The sequence below is a fragment of the Urocitellus parryii genome, unplaced genomic scaffold (assembly GCF_045843805.1).
Source record: "Urocitellus parryii isolate mUroPar1 unplaced genomic scaffold, mUroPar1.hap1 Scaffold_83, whole genome shotgun sequence".
Classification (NCBI taxonomy): Eukaryota; Metazoa; Chordata; class Mammalia; order Rodentia; family Sciuridae; genus Urocitellus; species Urocitellus parryii.
Window position 1 is genome coordinate 1,326,554 of NW_027554189.1, and position 26,462 is coordinate 1,353,015.

The 26,462-nt window shown below is 36.5% G+C and overlaps 1 protein-coding gene across 3 annotated transcripts in view; it reads right to left on the reverse strand.

The window, feature by feature from the left end:
* Positions 1-10,795: 10,795 nt before the first annotated feature.
* Positions 10,796-26,462, reverse strand: part of LOC144253009 (ubiquitin-conjugating enzyme E2 E3-like) — a 44,128-nt gene continuing 28,461 nt past the window's right edge. For 2 of the 3 annotated variants that reach the window (XR_013343098.1, XR_013343097.1), the window contains exons 8-9: positions 24,229-24,394; positions 10,798-10,849 (exon numbers count right to left, since the gene is read on the reverse strand). Coding sequence is in view for 1 of the 3 variants with exons in the window: in XM_077794987.1 (XP_077651113.1) it covers positions 10,828-10,849 (22 nt within the window). In the remaining 2 variants the exon portion in view is untranslated. Of the gene's footprint in view, positions 10,850-24,228; positions 24,395-26,462 lie in introns of all 3 variants that reach the window. The other variant, XM_077794987.1, reaches the window with a different exon arrangement.

The following is a 26,462-nucleotide window of genomic DNA, read 5'->3' on the forward strand; positions in this document are numbered from 1 at the left end:
GTTGTGGTCACCTCAGTGAGCCCATGATGCGGTGGAGTAGGCTGAGGCAGGCAGTGGCAGGCGGCGATGGAGGGGGCTCAGGGGGCGGGTGGGTAGCGAGGCAGGGAGGGGTGGTGGGTAGCAAGGCGGGGAGGGGTGGCGCCCGGGAAGGCTTAAGCCTTTCCCGGGTGACAAGTCAGCAGGGATATCTGGGGGTAGATGCACAGACTCTACTGGAGAACTCACAGAGCCAGAGCTCTGTCCTTCTCTAGTCAAGACCTTCTCCTCAACTGAAGACCTTCTCCTCTAGTCGCTGCCTTGGCAACTAGAACTCTCCTTCTCGTCCAATCACCTGCCTTTGCTTCTATGCCCTCACAAGTCATCACCCACCCATCCCCCCCACTCCGCCAACCGGTCCTTTCTGGCTTTCCTCAATGTCTCCTTTCTGGTCCATCCTGAACTAGCCCACTCCACTCCAACATCACTCCCATCCCCCATTCCTGGTCTGGTACCTCCTTTTCTGAACTACCAAATCCCACCCATGACTTGTCACAGCTAGTCTAGGGTTCCAGGCTCCCTCCCCTTCAAACTCCTTGAGGATCCTTGAAGCCCCACCCCAAGATCCCTCTGATTAGGAAAGGGGAAGGTGAATGGAACTGTGAGTGAGGGTGTAAACTGGAGACAGTGGCCTGCTTTTTTTTAAGGCGGGGACAGAGAGATGGACATTAGTCTTCCAGCTAAGATCTTGAGATTCTTATCTTTATCCATAAGGGAAGAAATTATTTAATTCAAAAGCATATTTTTAACTCTCATTTTGTGCTACCATTCATGCCAGACGCTGGACAAGGCCCTAGAATGGTGTTGGAGTGGATGAAAATCAAAAGACAAGATATCTGGTCCTGGTCGGAAAAAGTCCACAACTTAGTGGGAACCAACTGACAAAACCGATTGTCAGAGAAGAAAGCTACTAGCTAACGTTTCTTGAACGCTTTATGTCCAGTTGTTATTCTGAAGGTTTTATATATATATCAATTCATTTAATCTTCATAACAATAGTACCTTACAGTAGTAGTAGGTCCTATTCAAATCCTTATTTTAGAGTAAATTGAGGCAGTCACACATCCAGTGAGTAATGAAGCTAAGTTTCAAGCCAAAGGAGTAGACTCCTTTTCATCACAACCTATCAACTAACAAGCAATTGTTGTACTTTCTGACAAGAGGAGCAAAATCTGATTTAAATCATAATATAGCTGAATTACTGATATGTACAGTTAACAGGGGGAAGGCACAAGCTAGCCAGCCCAAGGAAGAGTGTCTGCAATGCTCCCATCCTTGGTGGAGCCATTCTCATTTGTCTGTGACCAAGGGCTTGTTACTATAGTCTCTGCTAAGGTTATTCATCAACCTCCAACAATGAACCCATCAGTTGTTTCCCCAAATTAACTGAATCTTTAAAACTTAGAGAAAAGAATGTAGTCCACCATGCTCATAATGTTAAATAAAGAAAACGATGGAAAAAAGGTGTGCACAAACATTTGTCTACAGGGGCCATGAGAGGTCCCGGTTGGTACAGTGTACTTCTGCGCTTTCTGGAGAACCAGTGGATCATAGAGAGAAACTGTCTATCTGAGTCATTCTTCATTTCTTTTCTACCATGTATTTTTCAACAACATGTTGAAAAAACTGAACTCATTTTTCTCTCAAAATCTGCTCCTTTCAGTCTTCCCTATCTCAGAAATAAGAATGACAATTTAATTCCCATTTTCCAGGTGCTCAAAGCCCAAAACTTACAAACCATCTTTGATCTCTTTTCTCTCACATTCCAACTCCAGTCCATTAGACAATATTATGTCTTTATTTTTATAATTTTATTGAGATATGGTTGACCTACAATAAATTGCACGTTTAAGGTGTACGATTTGATAAGTTTTGACATGAGTATACCCATGAGACTATCACCAAAATCAAAAGAGTCTTTCATCGTTCTTTGTAATCCCTCCCCTCTCCTTTTCTGGGCTGTCTCCAAACATCTCCTGTCATTATAGATTGTTTTGCATTTTCTAGAATTTGATATAAATTATACAGCATTTTATTTATTTATTTTTCTGACTTCCTTCTTTCCAAATAAGCATTTGAAACATGCCCCCAATCTGACCACTCCTCTGCATCTGCTAAGCCAATATACAGGCCAAACCCACATCATAAGTCACCTGAATGATTCCCTTAGCCTTCTTCTGTCCTTGCTTCTGCCCTCATTTCCCCCAATATCTATTGTACTGATGGCAACTAGAGTGATATTCTTAAATATAAATTTGATTGTGTCTCTCTGCTCAAAATCTTCCTATAGCTTCCCATTTCCAAATAAAAGGCAATGACTTTAGCCAGGCCTGGTTGTATTCATCTGTAATCCCAGCAGCTCAGGAGGCTGTCAGGAGGATCCTGAGTTCAAAGCCAGCCTCAGCAATGCAGTGAGTCCCTAAGCAACTCAGTGAGAGTTATCTCTAAATAAAGTATTTTAAAAAGGACTGTGGGTGTTGCTCAGTGTTTAAGTGCCCCTGGGGGTTCAATCTCTGGTATCAGGAAAAAAAGCCATGACTTTATTATGGACTGCCCTGGCTTATTATGGACTGCTCTTATTCAATGTGACTCCCCTCATCCTTTTCTCCCCATTTCCTAACATTCTTCTCTTGTCTGTTAGTTCCATTTAAATACACCAAGCCCACCCCTGCTTCAGAGCATTTACACTTGTAACTTTGCCTCAACCTTAACTCCCCAAATCATCTGACTAGCTAACTACCCCTTCACTTTATCATGTCTCTGTAACAGTGGCATTTCATGTGATAAAGGCCTTCCCTAGCCATCCTACACAAAATAGAGCCTCTTGCCATGACTATCAAGCCCATTACCCTGCCTTTCTTTCTCTTCAGACTTGCCTTTCCACTTTAGACTTCTCTTACCACTTTCCTTACATTTGTTTATCTACTTCACTGCTCTGAGCCAACCTCAAACACAATTTCCAACAGGAGCAGGAAATTAGTTGTTTTGTTCACTACTGTTACATCAGTGACTAGGGAAATGCCTAGAATGTATGAGAGAGTTAACAAATGATTTGTTGGGTAAACTCATGGTTCCAATGATATTATAAATATACTACACTATTAACCTAAACACCTATATTAACTATTAAGCCCCCATATATAAATAGTACTGAGAGGAAATAAGCTATGAGAACAAGGCATTTAAGGTCCACCTCTCAGCAGCATGCATCCTCAACTCCAGGAATGTACCCCTGAATGTGTTTGTTGTTGAATGAAAACATACTTGTGTGGAGAGTAGTTGTTTGGTTACATGATACTGGAATATTTAAGTAGATCTTTTAAAACTAGCTTTAATTTTTTCTTATTTTTCTTATTATAGAATATGGTATGTTGTAGAATTTTTCTTATTGTAGAATAGAAATTAATGATAATTCATTGGTGGAAAAATCAGAATAGCAAAATGATCTAATTGCATATTATCTTCTTGATATTTACTTTGACTCATAATCAGATATACTTTTATATGCATAGTCAGTGCTTCCAGTTACTGAAGAACTAGCTTCTTATTTTGTAGAGTTTTCAATACTTTGATTTATCAGCATTATTTTTTAAACTTATTGCCTTAAAGACATATTAACTAGTCTGGTGGATAATGAGAAGAAAATTTCTCAACTGGCCACAATAAGGTAGTGGTAGTTCTTTCTATCAGGATACATACAATTAGTGGATGAATCAGCATTCACTTTTACTCATAGCATTTAAATATGTGGCATTGATGTTTAACATGATGTTTAATATAAGGTTATATTAAAAACCTTCAGAAAAGGAACAGGATAGAATGTGGTGGTGATTGTTGGCATGGAGATAAATAATCTCAAGTGCATTATTCTTTAATACCTCAAAGGGAAATCTTACGGGGTAAGGGTTGAGTAATGGTTAAAGGTAAATGTGACCAGTTTGGGTGGAGGGGACATAAAATTCTAAGATATGAAGGGTTCCTAATGTCAGAGTACAATCTAAGTGAGACAAGAAAAACATATCTGAAACAAATAATTGGCAGCATAATAACATATACCATTGGAAACTTGTGAAGGCACTTGCCTAGGAGCATTCAGTAGGCCTAACGCTGCTGTTACCAGGAAGAACCTCATCTATTGTAAATGATGAGTCAGAAAATAGTGTTAAACATTTATGGAAGACTAAATCTCTCCAAGAGGGGCAACAGATTTACCCTCACATATAAAACATTGGAAAAAAGTGGACAAAATACAAACAACAGTTCTCAGATATTAGATAATAAGCAGCGTAAGAGTGACCTCTAAGATAAAGTTAAGCATGAGAGATGAGTGCTAGGATTATCCCAATTTACTCCCTGGAAAGAATTTTTTCAGGCCACATCCAGAGAAGGGAAACTCAAATAGAAAATCTCCTGAGTTGAAGAGATGGATTTTAAAGTCTGAAGAGACAGATGCAGCTAGAAGTCCCAGAGCAGAATAAAGGGGAGAGTAGGGAATTGCAGAGGGAGGGAGAGTGTGTACATGCACTAGCTCTCTAGACATCTATGGACGGTTCCCCTGAAGTCTGTGGCTATGTAACAATGGGCACACATGTAAGGCCAGAGAAAGAACCTTCAGAAAAGAACAGAATGGAAGGTGGTGGTGATTGTTGGCATGGAGATCAATTTTTGTAATCACCAGCTAGAATGGAAAATCTATAATAAAAGGGCATCAAGTAACATAGTCAGTAAAAGGGAAAAATTAGCCCAAGATTGAAGGTAACTCCAGTCTAGCAGAATCTTAAAAAAAGATAAAAATGCTTCCAAGATAGTTTAGAAAAAAAAGCTATACACAGCTCAAGAATATTTAAACGAATACAAAATATCCAGTACTCAACAAGGTAAATTCACAATGTTTGGAATCCAATAAAAATGTATGAGGCATGCAAAGAGGTAGGAAAATATAACCCATGTTGAAAAGAAAATTAATAGAAATGATCATTAATTACACTGTGATAGAGTTATTATACAAGGACATTAATACAGTTGTATACCATATGTTCAAGATGCTATGGAAAAGAATAAGCATGTAAAGGAGAAAAAGAAGATATAAAAATGTCTGAATTAGATAAAACAGATAAAATTAGATAAAATCAGATAAAACAATGGCTAAGGTGAAAATTACACTGAATGAGATTAACAGCAAATTCGACATTGAAGAAGTCAATATCAGCAAACTGAATATGCAGTGATAAAGACTCCAAAATCAAACATGGAGAAAGAGACTGAACTGAACAGAGCATCAGTATGCACAGCTTCAACCAGTCCAACATATACATATATTATATATGTATGTTATGGTAGTTCCTAAAAGAGGTGAGAAAAACACATTTGAATAAATAATAAATAAAAATGTTCTATATCTGATGAACACTCAGATTCAAAAAGCTCAATGAATAAGAAAAATGATAAAGATGACACAAATATACACTAAATGCTTAAAACCAGTGCTAAGAAAAAAATTGAAAAGCATCTACAGAAAACAGACACCATTATGTACAAAGGAGTGAAAGTAAAATGTCAAAATTCATTCAAGAACCATGCAGAAAACAGTACATCAACATTTTCAAGTTCTGAAAGAAAAAAACACTGACATCCTAGAATTGCATTCCAAATGAAAATATATTTCAAAATGATGTAGTCTTTAATGCAAAAGAATTAAGTTAAACCCTACCCCACATAAAAATTACCTGAAAATGGACCACAGACATAAATGTAAGAACTCAAAATGGACAACACACACACACACACACACACACACACACACACATATATATATATATATATATATGAACCAAAACTAAATGTAAGAAAGCATAGGTAAATCTTGGAGTAGACAATGACTTTGTAGTTAAGACACCAAAGGCCCAAGCACCAAAAGAAAAAAATAATAAAGTAATGAACTTCATCAAATTTAAAACTTTTAAAGGCTACCATCGAAGAAAGTGAAAACACAATCATAGAAGAAAATATTTACAATTCATGTAGTTAGAATATAACTACCTAGAATATACAAGCAATTCTTATTGTTCAATATGAAAAAAAATGGCAAGAAATTAGAATAGACATTTTTCCAAAGAAAATATGCAAAAGCAAATAAGCAAATGAAAGGATACCCAGCACCATTAGGGAAATGTACAACCTCAGTGAGATACTACTTCACATCTATTAAGATGGTTATAATCAAGAAGATAATAATAAGTTGGCAAGGATGTGGATCAATAGGAGCCCTCACACACTACTGGTAGGAATAGACTACAGACCTAAATGTAACAGCTAAACCTATACAACTTCTGGAAGAAAATATAAAAAGCTGCTTGGCAGAGACTTTTAAAATTAACTAGCTCTCTCTGCCTCATGCTCTCTTTTTTCTCTCTCCTCTCAGAAATAAATCAGACTTAAAAACTTTGTCTCAGGCTGAGACAGGGGGATTGCAAGTTCAAAGGCAGCCTCAGCAAAAGTGAGGCACTAAGCAACTCAGTGAGACCCTGTCTCTAAATAAAATACTAAATAGGACTGGGGATGTGGCTCAGTGGTGGTATGCCCCTGAGTTCAATCCCCAGTACCAAAAACAACAACAACAAACTTTGTCTATTCTATATTCATTGTTATGGAAATGGAAAGGTAAGCTGACAGACTAGGACACAGTATTGGCAAAACATATCTCTCTCAAGGGAATGATATCTAGGATATACAAATGATTCTTACAACTTATTAATAAGAAAAATCACCCAATTTGAAAAGATGGGCAGAAGATTTTTTTTCTTCACCAAAGTAGATACAAATATGGTGAATGTGCACATGAAAGGATATCCAACGTAAGTTGAAATGTAAATCAAAACTGCAATGTTATTACACATACAGTAGGATGGACAAAATTTAAGACTGATCATAACAAATGTTGACAAAGATGAAGACTATGGTATCTCTCTTAGAACTGCAGACTATAACATGTAGTACAAACAATGGCACAAACTGTTAGAAAACTGTTTGGCAGTTGCTTTAAAAGATAAATCACATCTGTCGAGATATTTACTCCAGAGAAATAAAAGCATACATCCACACTGAGACTTGTGCACAACTATTCATGGTGGTTTTATTTGTAATAGTCAAAAAATCCCCAATGTTGGACTGTGGGAACATGTCTGTCTTACATGCCTCAGAACCCTTATACTCATATTAACCATATAGTAGGCATTTGATTACTAACTTTTACATGAATGTAGAGACTGATTTTTTTTTTACTGTTAATAGAGCTTCTCTTTTATTAAATATAACAGACAAAAGAAAATCACGTATAGCACAATGAATTATCACAAAGTAAACATATCCACTGAACCCTAACCCAGGTCAAGAAACTGGACATCAAATGCACCTTCATGAGCCCTTTCTTATTGCTCCCCTAATTATTCCCTCCGCTCCCCCAGAGTTAGGCACTATTTTAACTTCTAATAACAAGGATTAGTTTTGCCTGTTTTGTTACTTTATACAGTGTAATCATACACATGTGATCTTTGGTATGTGGCTTTTTTTAGCTCCATATGTATTTTTATAAGATTTATCCAAGTTGTTGAATGTGAATGTACTTCTTATTTTCATTGCTTAATAATTTTCCACTGTATAAATATAACCTGGTTTACTTAAAAAAAATCCCCAATGTATATTGATAGGAAAATAGATAATAAATTTTGGAAACATACTTAGCAAGAATAAAGAACTATTGATAATAGCAAAAACAGGGAGATTCTGAATGAAATAAACTAGACAAAAAGTAATATGCATTGAAAATTCTTTTTTTTTGTACTCCCTAGTACAAATATCCAGGGGTGCTCTACTGCTGAGCTACTCCCCAGCCCATTTTATTTATTCATTTATTATTAATTTTTTTTTTTTGCTATCAGAGATGGAACTCTTGGGAACTCAACCACTGAGCCACATCCCCAGCCCTCTTTTGTATTTTATTTAGAGATAGGTCCCACTGAGTTACTCAGGGCCTCGTTAAGTTGCTAAGGTTGGCTTTGAAATCCCAATTCTCCTGTTTCACCATTCTGAGCTGATGGGATTACAGGTGTGTGCCACCAGTTTAGTTTTTATTTTGAAACAGAGTCTGGCTCAGTTCCCCACATTTACCTCAAACTTGTGATCCTCCAGCCTCAGCCTCCTGAATATCTGGGATTACAGACTCTGCCACCACCTTCCAGCAGATTCAGTTATATTTAAAGGTAGAAAGTTATAAACCAGGTGAATCCTAGTAAAGGTCTTAGTAAAAAAAAAATAATAAAAATAAAAGCACTATGCTTGGTCACAATATGGTAAGTCAGAAAATGACAACAAATACCCATTTTCTGTCAGGTTGACCAGAACAGTATCATTTCTCAATGGATTTCAAAGGGTCTCCCTCCCTCCCTCCCTTCCTTCCTTCGAGTTTTGGCGTGTGTGTGTATGTGTGTGTGTGTGTACATCATCTTCTGTGCCAGTGTAAGAGGTTTAGGCAATGGATCAACCTTTACACCTGTGCCGAAGGACCCCAATCTGGGATCTATCTCCAAGGGTGGAGGTGACTCTAGATCCTCATTATAATCCCGAGAGTGGGAACTCCTAAAAAAATAAACAGGTCTTTCTTGGTAACACCAGTTTCCTCCTTGGTAAAAGTTAGTGTAGTGGGGGGGTGGAAAGGGCACTACCCTGCCACAAAATAAATGCTAAAATGTATTTTGGTACAAATTGTAAACACTAAAGAGTTAAAAGTAAGAGATGAGTCTTGGGATTTGAGCTAGACCTGGATAAGTACATAGGATTCAGATTCTAAAAAGAGAATAAAAGGCAAGTGAATTAAACAGCATAAGAAAGACTCAGCAGAAAGAAGTATGTTTAAAGGACAGTAAGGATACCTCATTTTGCTAAGAGGAAAGGATTCTATAAAGGATGACATATTTGTGTGCTTAGGTCAGATTATGAAATTCCTTGAAAATCAAGCATAAGGATTTAGACTTAATAGAATAAAAATGCAGAAAATATTAGACTTTAAGTAAAGGGATCATATAACTTAAGTGGAATTTAAACAAGTATCTTGCCCTTAAATCCAGGGAAGATGGAGGTTTAGGCTGGGCATGACCAGTAGGGCTGAGGCACTCCCCACAATTAAAAAGTCATGTTGAAGTGTACTGTACTAATGGAAGTGAGTCATATACAAGGCAAGGTCTTCTGCCAGCATCTACTGTTTGTCTAGCCCTGAAATATTATTCCACTTTCAACTGTACAAAGAAAGAAACTCAAACATCTGAAATTGCCACTAATATATGGCATATATATGAGTTCCTGTTTCTGGTTCTGCCTAATTTACCTTGGCATTCTTTTCACGGAGGTCAAATATTTGGTGTGTTGAAATAAATGCAGAACAGATGTTGGGGACTTGTGGCCTGCACATCTCAATTTCCACAGTGCACTGTTGGGCTTTATACATTTAGTTTTCAGAAATATAAATTACTTCCTTACTAGAACAGCAGCAGAAGTAAGGAATATAGCCAAAAAGATTGTAGTAAGAGTCAGAAGTCTAATTGTGTGACTATAGGGAAATCATTAACTTTTCTGAGTCTCAGATATTTCATCTATACAAATATGGGGTCAAAGTTAAAATTTTATAATTCACTTTTTAAGAAGAAAATGAGATAATATATGAAAGATTGCCCATTTATGTGGTTTAAATAATTAAACAGCAAAATCCTGGCGGTTACAGCCAATATAGACAATTGACAAAGCAACAAAAGTCTTGGCAATAAATGCTTTCATCACTAAGAAGACATTTTTAGATAGTGCATACTCTGGAAACTGTTCTCTTCTCACTGAAACAAAGTAAGGCTGATAACATCCTCCAAAAGTGTGCTTGGAAGATCACAAGCACCTCTTGGAGGAGACAGGGAGAGTGGAGGAGAAAATATGTTCTTCGGGATAACATATAGTCTACCAGAGCATACACTGAAGCAAAGCAAACCCTCCTGAATCTTCAGCATTTTAACTGATGCATGCAGTATAAAATTAGAAACAGGACCATAAACACTATTATGAAGACTATACTCAGTGGGGGACACTGAACAAATATATATGGGAAAGTAAGTTCTCTGTGATTAGCATGAAAGCTCAGTCTTACCCAAATCCAAATGAAATTTGAAATGGTTTGGAATACATAAGGAGGATCAGTGAATGACATCAAACGCAAATGATGAAATAGAGAATCTGGACATGATCTTTCTCTTATTTCTCACTGATCCCTTAGAACCACCAATAGAAATATAATATTAACTCTACATGTAAATTAAATTTTCTAGAAGTCATATTTTAAAAAGTAAGACAGATGAGCTTCATTTAATAATACATTTTACATAATTCAATATATTCAAAATGACATCCTTTTAACTTGTAATCATAATAAAAATATAACTGTTATTTTACATTCTTCATAATAAGTCTTTGATATCTGACTTATGGCACATCTCAGTTCAAACTGGGCACATTTAAAGACAGTCAAAGCATAAGAAAGTAGGGATTGTAAATTAACACTAGGCCATATCATATACTTGCACTTATTTTAAAGAAAAGCCAAGTTTAATAGTATGTTTTAGGTTTTAAAATATTTTTGGCCAACCTCTCTTGGTACTTACTCAGAAGTGAGAAAAGATGATTGAAGGTATCTCAACATCCCTCTTTTTTTTCACTCAGAGCTTAGGATTTCTGTTGCAGTAGCTAGGGATTGCATTGTCATTTCAGATGAATGTCAAGTCTGTAATCAAAAAGTGTAAGTCATCATTAGGTTCCTACACTTGTCATTCTTTTATTATTTTTCATTGTTATCTTAAATATATTTACTTCTTGACAAACATAAAGAAATAAAGAATTATATTTAAATGGATAATAAAAAAATTTGACTGCATAAAATCCCTTTTCGTTTTAGGTAGACCTACTGGTACAAACAAATCACTTGGGTGGTCTATTTTTCTTTGGTAACAGGGATTGAACTCAAGGGCTCTAGACCACTGAATCACATCTCCAGCCCTATTTTGTATTTTATTTAGAGATAAGGTCTCACTGAATTGTTTAGGGCCTTACTTTTGCTGAGGCTGGCTTTGAACTCACGATCCTCCTGCCTCAGCCTCCAGAGCCACTGGGATTACAGGCATGAAGCACTGCACCCGGCACCTGCTCTGTTCTCTTACTTAACTGCAACTGTGTTTTCCTTGGTAGATTACTTCTTTGCACCAGGGTTTCTTGATAGAACTCTATTGGTACTTTGGTTTGGACTATTCCTACTAGCTGAAGGTTATATACTATCTATGGGCCTGGCCAAAAAATGTTAGTAGTTTCCTCAGTCATGGTGAAACAACAACAAAATGCCCCCAGGCATTTCTAAACTTCTCTTGAAAAGACTAGTATCACTCTCCCAGTTTGAGAGTCACTGCTTGAAATGTTAGTTAAACTCTGATCATTTAACAAAGCACCTTTAGTTGTAAGTATCCTATATTTTGTAGTTTGCAAGTATTCTGTATTTTGTAATTTCTCTTATCAGCTAAAAAGAAAGGATTATAAAATCAACATTTAAGGCTGGGCTTCATGATGCACACTGTAATCCCAGTGGCTCTGGAGGCTGAGGCAGGAGGATCTTGAGTTCAAAGTCACCATCAGCAATTTAGCAAGGCCTTAAGTAATTTATGGATTTCCTATCTCAAAATAAAAAAATGTAAAAAAGGGCTGGTGATGTGGATCAGTGGTTAAGCACCTAGATTCAATCCCCTGTGCCCATCCTCCACAAATCAACATTTTAAAAACCAGAATCACTAAAACATCAAAGAAACTCAAAGGCCCTTGTAAACACAAGTGAATTTGCTTCAAAGGTCTTTTTGCCTTTTGTTTTCCACTTCAAGTTAACACTACCTTTAAAAAAATCACATTTTTGAATTTATTTTTTCTGACCTCTAAGAGGGATCTTACATTTTTCTACTTTCCTTTCCAAGACTATTCCCTCTTTTGCACTGTGTAATCTTGAATTTAAATCTGAACTAGTTGCATTGTGTTAATAGTCAAATTATGATACAATTTGAATTATTGAAATGCATATGGAGGGGTTTCTTTTCTTATTTTTAGTGAAAACTCACGTTTTTAAAATTAGCACCTAGGGGACTATAGGTGGAGACTTTACATATTAGAGTCATCAGCATGATAATTGTAATTAAATAAACACAAATCAGTTCATGATAGCTGATTTCATTTACTATTATAATCAGCTTTCTCCTCTATAAAACAGCACAATTAGTCCTAAATTGACATTCACTAATTGTATATTAGAGTTTCAAGGAAAACAACGAAGAGTTAGTGACTATCATAATGATTGAGATGTGTTTTGACATCAGTAATTATTATTATTTTTAAGATGGGGGTCTTGCTATGTCGCCTAACCTGATCTCCAACTCCTGGACTCAAGCAATCCTCCTGGCTTGGCCTTCTGAGTAGTTAGGACTACAAGTCACCAAACCAGCCCAGTAATTACTGTTTAGTAGATCTCTTTTTGGACACTAAAATCACTACTAATATGATTGTATATGTTTGAAATTGGTTTTATGAGCAACATACAGATTTGATGCAATTCCCATCAAAATACCCACAAATTGGTGTGAATATACTTTGTATACAACGAGAGATATGAAAAATTGTGCTCTATATATGTAATATGAATTGTAATGCATTCTGTTGTCATATAAATTTAAAATAATAATAATAATAATAATAATAATAATAAATATCATTTTTCCAGAACTAGAAAAAACAGTCCTGAAATCCATTTGGAAGAATAAAATATTCAGAATAGCCAAAACAATTCTAAGTCAATAAAGCAAGCTGGAGGCATCATCACAATACCTGACTTCAAATTATACTACAAAGCTATTGAAATAACCACTGCATGGCTCTGTCATAAAACCAGATTCATAGACCAATGGGAAAGAAGAGAAGACACGGAAAAAGATCCAACACAGTTAACAGTCATCTGATTCTTGACAAAGATGCCAAAAACACATTGGGAGAAAAGACAGGCTTTAAACAAATGGTGCCAGAAAAATTGATTACCCATATGTAGACAAATAAGACTAGACCCTGTACAAACTTGAAAGAGATCAAAAGCCCAGGAATTAGACCAGAAACTATGCAAATCCTTGGAAGAAAATATAGGTTTGAGACTCCAGCATATAGGTACAGGCAATGACTTTCTTATTAGAACTCCTAAAGCTCAGAAAATAATGACAAAAGTTAATAAACAGAATGGCATCAAATTAAAAAGCTTCTGCACACAAAGGAAACAATTGGTAACATGAAGAAAGAACCTATGGAATGGGAGAAAATATATTTGCTAACTACTCTTTTTTTCTTTTTTTAAAGAAAGCGAGAGAGAATTTTTTAATATTTATTTTTTAGTTTTTGGTGGACACAACATCTTTGTTTGTAATGTGGTACTGAGGATCGAACCTGGACTGCATGCATGCAAGGCGAGCGTGCTACCGCTTGAGCCACATCCCCAGCCCTGCTAACTACTCTTTTGACACAGGATTAATATCCAGACTATATAAGAAACTTTAAAAAACTTAACACCAAAACCTCAAATATCCTAGCTTAATTGGGCAAATGAATTAAACAGATACTTCTCAAAAGAAGAAATAAAAATGGACAACAAATCTATGAAAATGTTCAACATCAATAGCAATTAGGGAAATGCAAATCAAAACTACAGTGAGCTTTCATCTCACTCTAGTCAGAATAGCAGCCATCAAAAATATGAATGATATGGGGCTGGGGTTGTGGCTCAACAGCAGATTGCTTGTCTAGCACGTGCAAGGCCCTGGGTTCGATCCTCAGCACCACATTAAAAATAAATAAATAAAAATAAAGGTATTGTGTCCAACTACTTAAAAAAAGAATATGAACAATAATAAATGCTAGAGAGAATGTGGAGAAGGGACACTTTTTTCTCTGTTGATAGGATTGTAAATGAATATAACCACTATTGAAATCAGTATGGAGGTTCCTCAAATGACTAGGCAGGAAACCACCATATAACCCAGGTATACAACTACTCAATGTTTATCCTAAAGAATTAAAGTCATAATACTAGAGTAGTACATGCATACCCATGTTTATAGCAGCACAATTCACAGTTGCCAAACTTTGGAACCAAACTAGGTGCTTATCAAGGATGAATAAATAAAGAAAATGTGGCATATACACACAATGGAGCTTTATTCAGCCATAAATGTGAATTATGTCATTTGCTGGAAAACGGATGAAACTTTAGAACATTCTGTTACACAAAATAAGCTAAACTCATAAAATCAAGGGAGCATATGTTTTCTCTCGGATGTGGAAGCAAGAGAGGAAAAAGGAAAAGAAAAGTGAAAATCAAAAGGAGATCAGTAGAGTGTAGGAAAGGGACCAGGAGAGGGAGGAGTGAATGGAAAATACTGGGGAATGATATTGGCCAAACTATAGTGTTATATTGTGCATGTGGAAATATGTTACGACAAATACTGCCATGATTTACGACTATAATGTATCAACAAAAAAATGGAAAAAATAAAAGAAAGCAAACAAAAGAACAAAATTGCTTTCATGTATATATGTATGTATGTATGTATACAGCCTAGCCAAACATCTATTGTGAGCATAAACATTAATACTCTGGAACAGTGATGAGCAAATCATACCTGTCAGCCTGACACTGTTTTTTTTTAAATTGTTCTCTTTATTCCTTTTTTCTCTTTCTTTCTTTCTTTCTTTCTTTCTTTCATTCTTTCCCCCCACCTTCTCTCTCCCTCCCTCCCTCCCTCCCTTCTTTCTTTCTTTCTTTCACGGTGTCCAACAATAACACTTGCGTTTGTAAACAAAGTTTTATTAGAATACAGAAGCTTATATTATTTACCCACAGTCTAGGCTGTTTTTGTGCTACATTGGCACTTGAGTGGCAATGAAGACTTGCCTACAAAGTCTAATATATTTATTATCAGTCTCTTTTCAGGAAAAGTTTGTTGATCCCTGATTAGATTATAGATTAAAGTCAGCAGAATAAATACATAAACATTTCTTTTCTTACGACTAAAATTGGCTGTATGAAATGAGATAAATGATCTATTAATTGCCAAGATAAATGTCCCTTCCCTATAGAAAGTGTGTATTCAGGACTAGAAATCTTGGCACTGTGTCATGTCAAATGTAGGAAAAAAACCTGGCAGTTCATTTTGATGAGACTTAAGAAATTTCTTTTCCAGGGCATTTTGAGGTGTATCTAAACTTTGTAGATAATACAGGGAAGAATATTGTAATCTGCAAATAGATTATGTTCATTATTAGTTTGTAATCATTTCACAACTATCATATAATATTAAAGCATCATAAGAGACTGCCTATCATAATAGAAACTTTTATGACTCTAGCCATTAACTTGTATTTTTCTAGTTATTGTAGACCCATACTTTTAAGCTAGTGCTATTGGTAAAATATATGATTATTTAAGTCTGATTGCCTTACTAATTTTGACCAGTTTATTTTTCAGATATCCATTTTGGGGTTTACTCTTTCAATTAATTTTGGGTTCCATGGGCAATGAAATTGTTGTTGAGTATGTAAGATGTTGCAGTTTCTATGTAAGTTCACCTAAGTGCCTCTACCACTATTGATGGGCAAGGATATAAGTAATTTAGTACTTTTACTTGAAACTGTTATAGATCTACTGTACTGGATTTGTTTTCCTGACACAAAAGTGTATAAAACTAGGAAAACTAAACATTTTCAGGTATTAATTTCAGACATGACTGTAGGCCTGGTGCACAAAACACAATTAGGGAGATGAAGCTCAAGTAAGATGGAGGTCATACTGAGTTAAGGAGAAAATTATCAAAGTGCAAGATTATCATAGTGGTTGGAATTTTGTGGACAAGAATGTCTGAGCTATTTATGGTGGGTGCAATGTGATTATGTGTGTGTGTTAGAGAGAGAATACTAAAAGCCTGGAGGAAATTCATTTTTCATATGAATGTACCAGATGAGACTCTTTAAGGCTTAGCAGAGTTTGACTGCTATAAAGGAGACTGAAGATGATGCTAAATGGCAATGTTGGAAGAAATTAGGTTTCCAGCAGAGTCAGGTTGCAGCAGCTTCACTAATATATCAGGTACTTAATTAAGAGTTCAGAAATAAGCCTTAGCAAAAAGAACCACACACAAAAGAGTAAAGGGAAAAAGGTAGACCTAAATTTGAAACCAAAATTGATTCATGCTGAAAATGTATGTGGCAGCCAGAAAGGAAAAAGAAAAAGAAAGGTGTGTGTGTGTGAAAGGAATCTGATGACAATCAAAGGGAGATCAGTAGAGGAAAGGGATCAGGGGAGAGAGGAAAGCAGGTGAAAGAGAAATACTCGAGAACGATATTGGCTAAGTTTTATCACTGTATTGTACATATGCATGCAAACATAACAACAAATCCCACCATTATGTACAAGTATAATGCACCATGAAATATGGAAATAAAGAAAAATACCAAACCTAGTGAGGCGCGGTGGAATATGCCTATAATCCCAGTGACTCAGGTGCATGAAGCAAGAGGATCACGAGCTCAAAGCCAGCCTTAGTAAATCGAGGTGCTAAAGCAGCTCAGCAAGACCCTGTCTCTCAATAAAATACAAAATAGGTCTGGGGATGTGGCTCAGTAATTGAGTACCCTGAGTTCAATCTCTGGAACCAAATAATAATAATAATAGTAATACCAAATCTAATATGATCAAAACAATTCACCAGTAATTAGCCTGCATGACAAATAAAACAGAATATCCTTTATAGGAAGACAACATAATCCAGACTTCCTATGATGTATCATCTATAAATGACCAGAATATAATTAAAAAAATTTTTTTTGGTACCAGGGATTGAACCCAGGGGTGCTTAACCATTGAGCCACAACCTCAGCACTTTTTTGCATTTTATTTAGATACAGGGTCTCACTGAGTTGCTAAGTGCATCCCTTAGTTGCAGAGGCTAGCTTTGATCCTCCCGCCTTAGCCTCCTGAGTCGCTGGGATTATAGGCATGTAGAATATCATTAAATTTTGCCAGAATGCAAAGAAGATAGAAAAATGAGAACCACAAGAGAAAATATCACATATAAAAAAAGTTCCATGAGCTGACCCAGATGTTAGGATTAGCCGAAAAAAAATTTAAATAGTTTTAATAACTAATTTCAAGGAGTTAAAGAAAAGCTTAATCATAATGAATAAGTAGATATGGGTGTCAACATATAAATGAAAAAATTCTTTTAAAAGAAATAAAAAGTATAGTATTTGAAATGAAAAATTCATGAAACAAATCTATCATCAGATTGTATAGTGCAAAAACAGCAAAAAGTTAACTTGGAGATAGACCAATAAAAATTATCTGTTCTAAAAATCAGAAAGAAAAAAATAGAGACTTGGTTACTATCAGTACAAAGTGACCTAACATACATATAATTAGATTTCTAGAAGAATAGACGCATAAATTGTACAGAAAAAAATATTTAAGACAACGATGGCTAAAATTATCCCAAATTAACAAAAAAGATGTTAACAGATTTAGGAAACTCAGTGAATACTAAGGTTAGTTACAAAGCAAATCACACCTAGATGCATCAGAGTCAACTGTAAATAATCAATTAGGAGGAAAAAGGTCTTGAAGGCAATTAGAAAAAAGTGGTGTGTTTTACATTGGTAAAAATGACTAAAATGATAGCTGACTTCTTATCAGAAATGAGAGGTTAAAGTTAATGGAAAGGTTTAAGGTGCTAGAAGACAAAAACTGCTAATCCAGGATAAATACTCTTCAAAACTGAAAGCAGAATAGACTTTTTCAAATAAATAAAAAGAAAATTCAATACCAATAGATCTCTACTATTAATGCTAAAAGAACCTCTTCAGGATAAAAGGAGATGATCCATCAGGTAGAAACAGATGCACTGTGTGCTTTAGTTCACTGTGTAATAAACTTAATGGTTTAATATAAAAATTCTTTGTTATTTCTCCTTATTCTATGATTTGGCTTTACATAACCTGATGGGTCCTTTGCTCTAGGTATTTATTACTGCTTACGTGGTTTCCTTTAGCAGGAATTGTTTAACCAAAGGTAGAACTGACAAAATAGCTTCGTTTACATGTCTGCTAGCTCAACTGGTTGGGTCAGGCTTATCTCTTCAAATGCTTTTAGTCATTCAGTCATTCTAAAATTTTTTATTTGTTGATTAGATTTCTAGAGGATAATAGTAGAATGTATACACCTTCCCAGGGTGTTATGTCTAGGATTGGCATGGAATCACTTTCACCAAAAATATATTTTGTTCATTAAAACAAGACAAAAGACCAGCCCAGACTCAGTGGGTGGGAAAATAGATATTACTTCATAATGAGAGAAGCAACATGATACAGGAATGTGGAGAATTTGGGGTAGATATTTTTAAAGACAATGCACCATAAACAGAAATGAAAAGTACTAGAAATAGTAAAATGTAGGTAAATATAAAAGGCAATATGTATACATATTTATTCTTTTAATTTCTTGGAAACATGACTAAGGTAAAAAACATAGGGTATACAGCTGTAATATGTATGACGACAAAGCACAAAAGACTTGGGGAAATGTGAGAAAGTATCACAATTTAAACTATGAAAACTGTGATAAATTAAAGAATGCATTTCATAATTCCTGGAAACATTGCTAAAACAATAATGTAAAGCAATACAGCTAAAAGCTAGTGGATAAATTAAATAAAATTTAATTTTTATTTAATGTAATTTTATTTAATTACATTAAATAAAAATACATCATTAATAGTAAGCCAAGAAGAATGCAGAGGCTATACTAACATCAGATGAATTTAAATTCAAGATAAAGAGTTTTATAAGAGATAAGAAAGACATTTCATAATACCATAATGTGTTTTTTAAGAACACAGAAACATGACACCATACAACCAAACATTTATATGCCCCAAATATATGAAAGCTGACAAAACTGAAGAGATAAATCCATACTTTGAATTTTTAACAGCCTTTTAACAACTGATAGTAACAGTATAAAAAATCACTAATGATACACAAGAGTCTGAACAAAACTATCAACCACCTTAACCTTATTGACATTGACTGACAATGCCCAACAACTCCAGAATATATATTCTTTTCTAGTCCTCATGAAAATTTGCAAGATAGGTTATATTCTTGGCAAACTAATCAGTTTCAAAAAATTTTAAATATTGAATATCAGTTTGTTTGCTGATCACAGTAGAAATAAATGGGGTATTCTTTAATAAAACTGGTCATTAAATAAAAGCCCTGCAAATCATCAATAAACAGTGTTTTAGTTATCTATTGCTATATTTTTTAAAATTCCAAAATTTAGTGGCTTTAAAAAATAACCATTTGCCAGGAGTGGTGGTGCACACCTGTAATTCCAGTGGCTCAGGAGGCTGAGGTAGGAGGATCGAGAGTTCAAAGCCAGCCTCAGTAATGGCGAGGCACTAAGCAACTCAGTGACACCCTGTCTCTAAATAAAACACAAAATAGGGCTCGGGATGTGGCTCAGTGGCCGAGAGCCTCTGAATTCAATCCCCACTACCAAACAAACAACCATTTTATTTCTCATAATTTTGTAAGTCAAGACTTTAACCAAGGTTCTGCTCCAGTGTCACCTAGGCTCACCCATACAGCAAACGCCTGATTTAGACTACAAGGTCTGAGATGGCTTTGTATGTCTGGAACTAAGGTGCTGACTGTTGGCTTTATGTAGTCTCCCTTTCCATGTGGTCTTTCAAATGTCAGGGGCTTTCTTCAAATGGACTCTCCCTCTAGCAAGATAGCCTGGGCTTCTTTACAGTGTGGCACAGGGTACCAAAGAGAAGAAAAAACGAGTTTGTGCCTTTAAAGGATACAGTCAGTCCTTCCTCAAGTCTCAATCTTGGGTAGGATCTTGGTCCATGCATTTTGAGGGAATTTATAGTTGGATGACATTTTAATCTACATTACTATGTGAAATGTCTTTGTTTTTATGATTTCATTTTTGCTACATTGTTTCTTTTCCATACAATTAACTACAATATAGGATAATCTATTAACGATAATGTCTCTTCAATTGGTTGTGTGAAGCTTGCTCTATAATAATTTATATAGAAAGGACTCATGGGAATAATATTCTCTAAATGACAATTTCCTGATTTAAAAACATATAATTTGTAGCCAGTACAATAGTGCATGCCTATAATCCTAGCTACTCAGGAGGTTGACAAGTAGGAGAATGGTAAGTTTGAGGAGAGCCTGGGCAACTTGGTGAGACTCTGTCTCAAGGAAAACAAAAACAAAACAAACATTAAATGACTGCAGATGTAGCTCAGTGGTAGAGCACTCCTCAGTTCAATCCTCAGTGCTGGGGGGGAAAAAGGTCATTCATCACCATACTAAGATACTCCTTAGAAAAAAGTAATTGCAAGAACATTGTTCTCCTCCCTTGGGATATGTTTGTTTTTTTTCTAGATTGGAATCTAGAAAGCCTTTTGTGTGCTTTGTGCTCTCATTATGGTTATGTGGCTTTTTAAATCTTGTTCATGCCATTGGATATAATATCAGATTTTTTTTTCTGGTGGTGCTGGGGATTGAACCCAGAGCCTTGTGCGTGTGAGGCAAGTACTCTTCCAACTAAGCTATATCCCCAGCCCCAGTGGATTTGTTTTTTTGGAGGGGAATCTCTTCTCAACACATTTTGTGCCAGATTGTACTTGAGAAAGGGAAGTGATATGTACAGCATGGAACGATATTACTTTCTGATTTTCCCACTTTTTTTTATCTTTTTAAAAAATTTATTTATTTTTAATCCTAACTTGTTATATATGACAGGATAATGCATTATAATTCATATTACACATATGGTACACAATTTTTCATATCTCTGGTTGTACACATAGTCACATCAGTTGTGTCTTTTTTTTAAGAGAGAGAGAGAGAGAGAGAGAGAGAGAGAGAGAGGGGAGAGGAGAGAGGAGAGAGATTTTTAAATATTTATTTTTTAGTACTGGGAATTGAACTCAGAGGCATGAACCACTGAGCCACCTCAGCCCTATTTTGTATTTAATAGAGACAGGTTCTCACTGAGTGCCTCGCTTTTGCTGAGGCTGGCTTTGAACTCATGATCCTCAGCTTCTGGAGTCACCAGGATTACAGGTGTGCACCACTGTGCCAGGCTAGAAAGAACTCTTGAATTAAGAAGCTCAGTAAGGGTGAAAGATCTATATAGTGAAAATTACAGAACCTTAAAGAAAGAAATCAAAAAAAGACCTTAGAAGATAGAAAGATTTACCTTGCTCTTGGATAGGCAGAATTAATATTATCAAAATGACCACACTTCTAAAAGCGCTATACAGATTTAATGCAATTCCAATCAAAATCCCAATGACATTCCTCATATAAATAGAAAAACAATCATGAAATTCATCTGGAAAAATAAGAGACCCAGAATAGCTAAAGCAATCCTTATCAGGAAGAGTGAAGCAGGTGGCATCACTATACCAGACCTTAAACTATACTACAGAGCAACAGTAACAAAAACAGCATGGTATTGGCACCAAAACAGACTGGTAGACCAATGGTACAGAACAGAGAGAGGATACAGAGACTAACCCACAAAACTACAATTATCTTATGTTAGAAAAGGTACCAAAAACATGCACTAGAGAAAAGATAGCATCTTCAACAAATGGTGCTGGGAGAACTGGAAATCCATATGCAACAAAATGAAATTAAATCCCTATCTCTCACCATGCACAAAACTCAACTCAAAATGGATCAAGGACCTGGGAATAAAACCAGAGACTCTGCGTTTAATAGAAGAAAAAGTAGACCCTAATCTCCATCATGTGGGATTAGGCTCCAACTTCCTTAATAAGACTCTTTTGGTGCCAGAATTAAAATCAAGAATCAATAAATGGGATGGACTCAAACTAAAAAGTTTCTTTCTTCTCTGCAAAAGAAGCAAATCTGTGAGGTGAATAGCAAGCCTACATCTTGGGAGCAAATCTTTACCCCTCACACATCAGATATAGCACTAATCTCTAGGTATATAAAGAACCTCAAAAGCTAAACACCAAAAAAAACCCAATCAATAAATAGGCCAAGGACCTGAACAGACACTTCTCAGAAAATAATATACAATCAGTCAACAAATACATGAAAAAATGTTCATCATTACTAGCAATTAGAGAAATGCAAATCAAAACCACTCTAAGATTTCATCTCACTCATCAGAATGGCAGCTATTATGGATACAAACCACAATAAGTGTTGGCGAGGATGTGGGAGAAAAAGGCACACTCATACACTGCTGATAGGACTGCAAATTGGTGCAGCCAATATGGAAAGCAGTATGGAGATTACTTGGAAAATTGGGAGTGGAACCACCATCTGACCCAGCTGTCCCTCTCCTCAATCTATACCCAAAGGACTTAAAAACAGCATACTACAGGACACAGCTGCATCAATGTTTACAGCAGCACAATTCACAATAGCTAAACTGTGGGACCAACCTAGATGCCCTTCAATAGATGAATGGATTAAAAACTGTGGTGTGTGTGTGTGTACACACACACATACAATGGAATATTATTCAGCAATAAAAGAAAATAAAATCATAGCATTTGTAGGTAAATGGATGGAATTAGAAAAGATAATGCTAAGTTAGCCAATCCCAAAAAACCAAATGCTGAATGTTTTCTTTGATATAAGGAGGCTGATTCATAGTGGGATAGAGAGTGGGAGATGGGAGGAACAACAAGCTCTAGATAGGGCAGAGGGGTTGGAGGGGAAGGGAGGAGGCATGAGGTTATTAATGATGGTGGAATGTGATAATTATTATCCAAAGTACAGGTATGAATACAGGAACTGGGTGTGAATATACTGTGTATACAATCAGAGATATGAAAAATTGTGCTCTATATGTATAATAAGAATTACAATGCATTCTGCTGTCATATATGAATAAAAAATTCTAAAAAAGGTCAGTAAAACCCTCTCACACCAGCCCAGATTGACTCCCTATTGCTGATACAGGAAAACAGTCATTTTAAAAATAATCATGAGGAAAAAAACAAAACAAAACAAAACCCCTTTCAAGTCTGAAATTCAAATATTTCAGAACAGAAAACGGACAAAAAGATAAATAGTGGGGCTAGGGCTGTAGTTCAGTGGCAGAGTGCTTGCTCAGCATGTGTGAGGCACTGGGCTCGATCCTTAGCCACCACATTAAAAAAATAAAATAAGGGCATGCTGTCTATCTACAACTAAAAAAAAAAATATATAAATATATAAATATATAAATATATATATATATATATATATATATATATATATATATAGAGAGAGAGAGAGAGAGAGAGAGAGAGAGAGAGACAGACAGACACCAAATCTGGGAAAAAAGAAAAAGGAAGACAAAATGATCTCCTACACCTCATGGGTCTTTTTTTTTAATATGTATTTTTTTAGTTGAAGTTGGACACAATGCCTTCATTTTTACTTCTGTTTTTATGTGGTGCTGAGGATTGAACCCAGGCCCTTGCACGTGTGAGGTGAGTGCTCTACCGCTGACCCACCACCCCAGCCCCCCACCTCATGGGTCTTAAAAGACCTAAAGCACATGACATAGTCAGCACTGTTGATGAACACAATAAATGTCCATAAATATCATTTGCAATTTAAAAAACATTCTACTATTGAGAAGAGGTATCACTGTGCAAAGCACCATCATAAAGATAGCAGGTTTACCAAATAAACTCCAGAGAAGAAGTCTGTGTCAAGAGAGAAAAGGTTCAAATTTAATCCTTGAGACTGACAGGACCATAAACATTAATATCATCACTTGGATTCAAAGTCCAGCTTCAAGGGAACAAGGATTACTCTGGCAGTTCTTGGACCAGGAAGCCTTAAGAATGTCAACAGATGACTATAGGGCTGGGTAGGAAAGAGAGGTGCCAGAGCAGGACACAGGACTACCCGTGGGGACGCATCTCACTCACACCCTAGCTTGAGGTGATGGAGTCACTGGCTCACCTAACCCCAACTCACTTCCTTCCTCCCGCTCTCTGATCCCTCCTCCAGCTGCAGGCAGGGCATCAGAGGCCCACTGGCTGTTCTCTGTCTCTCCCAGGATGGACTCCAGGTCTACGTCCTCCAGGATGCTCCCCTCAGAAGACAGCAGTTTATCCAAGCCAAATTTCAGTATGTCACTCAACTTGAATGAAGAAAATGAGAGATCCAGTTAGTTCTCATGAAAACACAGATGAGGATGTGTGACTTGCTAAGTGTCTAAATGACACCAGGTAATTCTTTCCCTGATGGACTTTCTTCTCTTCCATCACAAATGACACCTGCCAGGCTGTTTTGGAGTTGGATGAGGAATAAGCAGAGAGGTGATAAATGATGATCAGAGATGTTGACTTTGACAATTATTTACAATACCAAAAAAATTTTTTGGCCTCCAATTTTTTTGAGGAGTGGGGGCAGATAAAATGATTCCCAGCATCTTCTATAGCACTTCTCACCAGCAATTTTTACAGGCACTTCCAGCAGTCCCCAGAGAAGTCAGAGACCCTGTTGGCTACCTTCTTACCTCTCCCACTGCCAAACTCTTATAAAGAAAAGGTGCCACTGAATACCTCATCTCACCATGAGCTGCCACCTGTCCTTGCCAAGCCGCTTTGCTACTACAGTGCTTTATGGGACCCACTTTGGCAAAACCATAACCACCCTGATCACCAGACCCAAAAGCCCTTTCTCAATTTCAATCTCCCTGGATAGTCCTGCGGCACTCCCCATCCTGCCCTCTTGCTCCACCTAGGGGATATACTCAGCCTACTTCCTACGGCTATAGGAACCAGAATCTTAGATAGTGTTACCTGGCTTTCATTTGCTACTTGCAACTCTCCACCTCCCTAAGTACTATCTCTTAGGAATTCTGAACCAATTGGGATCCACATCATGGGACTTCATTTTCATTTTGCCCTTTTAGATTTGGTTAGTTATCTCTATATTGCCTATTCTGTAACTTGGAAACTTTAGCTTGAAAATATCCAAGATAAAAACTATGACAAAAACTAAGCAAAACCATAACTGTTATATTTATATTTAACCTTGGTGTACATATATATATATATGTATGTGTATATATATATAAAACCAAGCCAAATGGCTTTGGCATTTAGTACCCAAAACAGAAGAAAGCCAAGTATTTATGATGAGGCTCAGTCCATACTGGGACCCTTCACTCGTCCACTCCTTGGACTATGTCTCCTGGCTTCCCTCGCTACTGCTCACTCACAACGTGTCTTTAAGGAACTACCCATTTTTTAAATGAAAACCACTTTATTATAGTAACTAAGAGCATGTAGTTGGAAGTTAAAGAGTGCTCGGATTAGAGTCATGAATCTGATGTTTGGAAAATTTCTTAAGATGGAGGTAAAGACAACGTCTATCTCATTTTTTTGTTATTCTTCTTCTGAAACAACTGGAAAAAGTGCACGTCACACAATGCTTAGCACACAGTAAGCATTCAATAAGTGTTCACCGCATCTTTATCTGTTCTCTGTTTCTGTTGTGTTCTCCTTCTAAGACAAGGAACCTGCTCTCCTTTTTCAGGACTTCACTGCTCTATACTGCTTAGATTTATCAAACCAGAACCACGTCTTTTACTATTAGATTCTTTTAATAACTTAAAAAAATGTCCTGCTGTATTTTGAGACAAGGCAGTGAGTTATCACCCTTGTCCCTGGCAACCATAAATAACTCACAGTCTGGTGGGGAGGAAAGAATCAAGACAGAACCAGAGTATGATTTCTTGCCATGGCTTGTGCAGGAAGTCCCACCGAGGTCCTCTCCACCAGCCCATAGTTTGTACTGGCCCCAAGATCTGGTCCCATGGCAGAGTTTGTGCCTGTGCATTTCACAATGATGTGCTAGCAGCCAATGTCATAGAGAAACCCCTGACTGAATGCCTGGAGCTCCCTCCACTGGGGAAGCATCGAGCATCTGAGAATTTGTCTCCTCTAACTCCTGACACCTGTGCCTTCACAACAGCCCATGATGAGCTCCTCTCCCAAGATCCTGTGAAGAAGTGTATTTAGACACCTACAGTGTACATGCACCTCTCTCTCAAGCTTTCACCTTCCATTTGAAATTGCCTCTTCAATAGTGTGAAAATAAAATGCACAGCCTGCCCAGCCACCATGACAGATGAGCATGCAGAAGACTCAAAACACAAAAGGCCAAAGACTCCAGTTACTCTCTAAGATATACAAACGTCA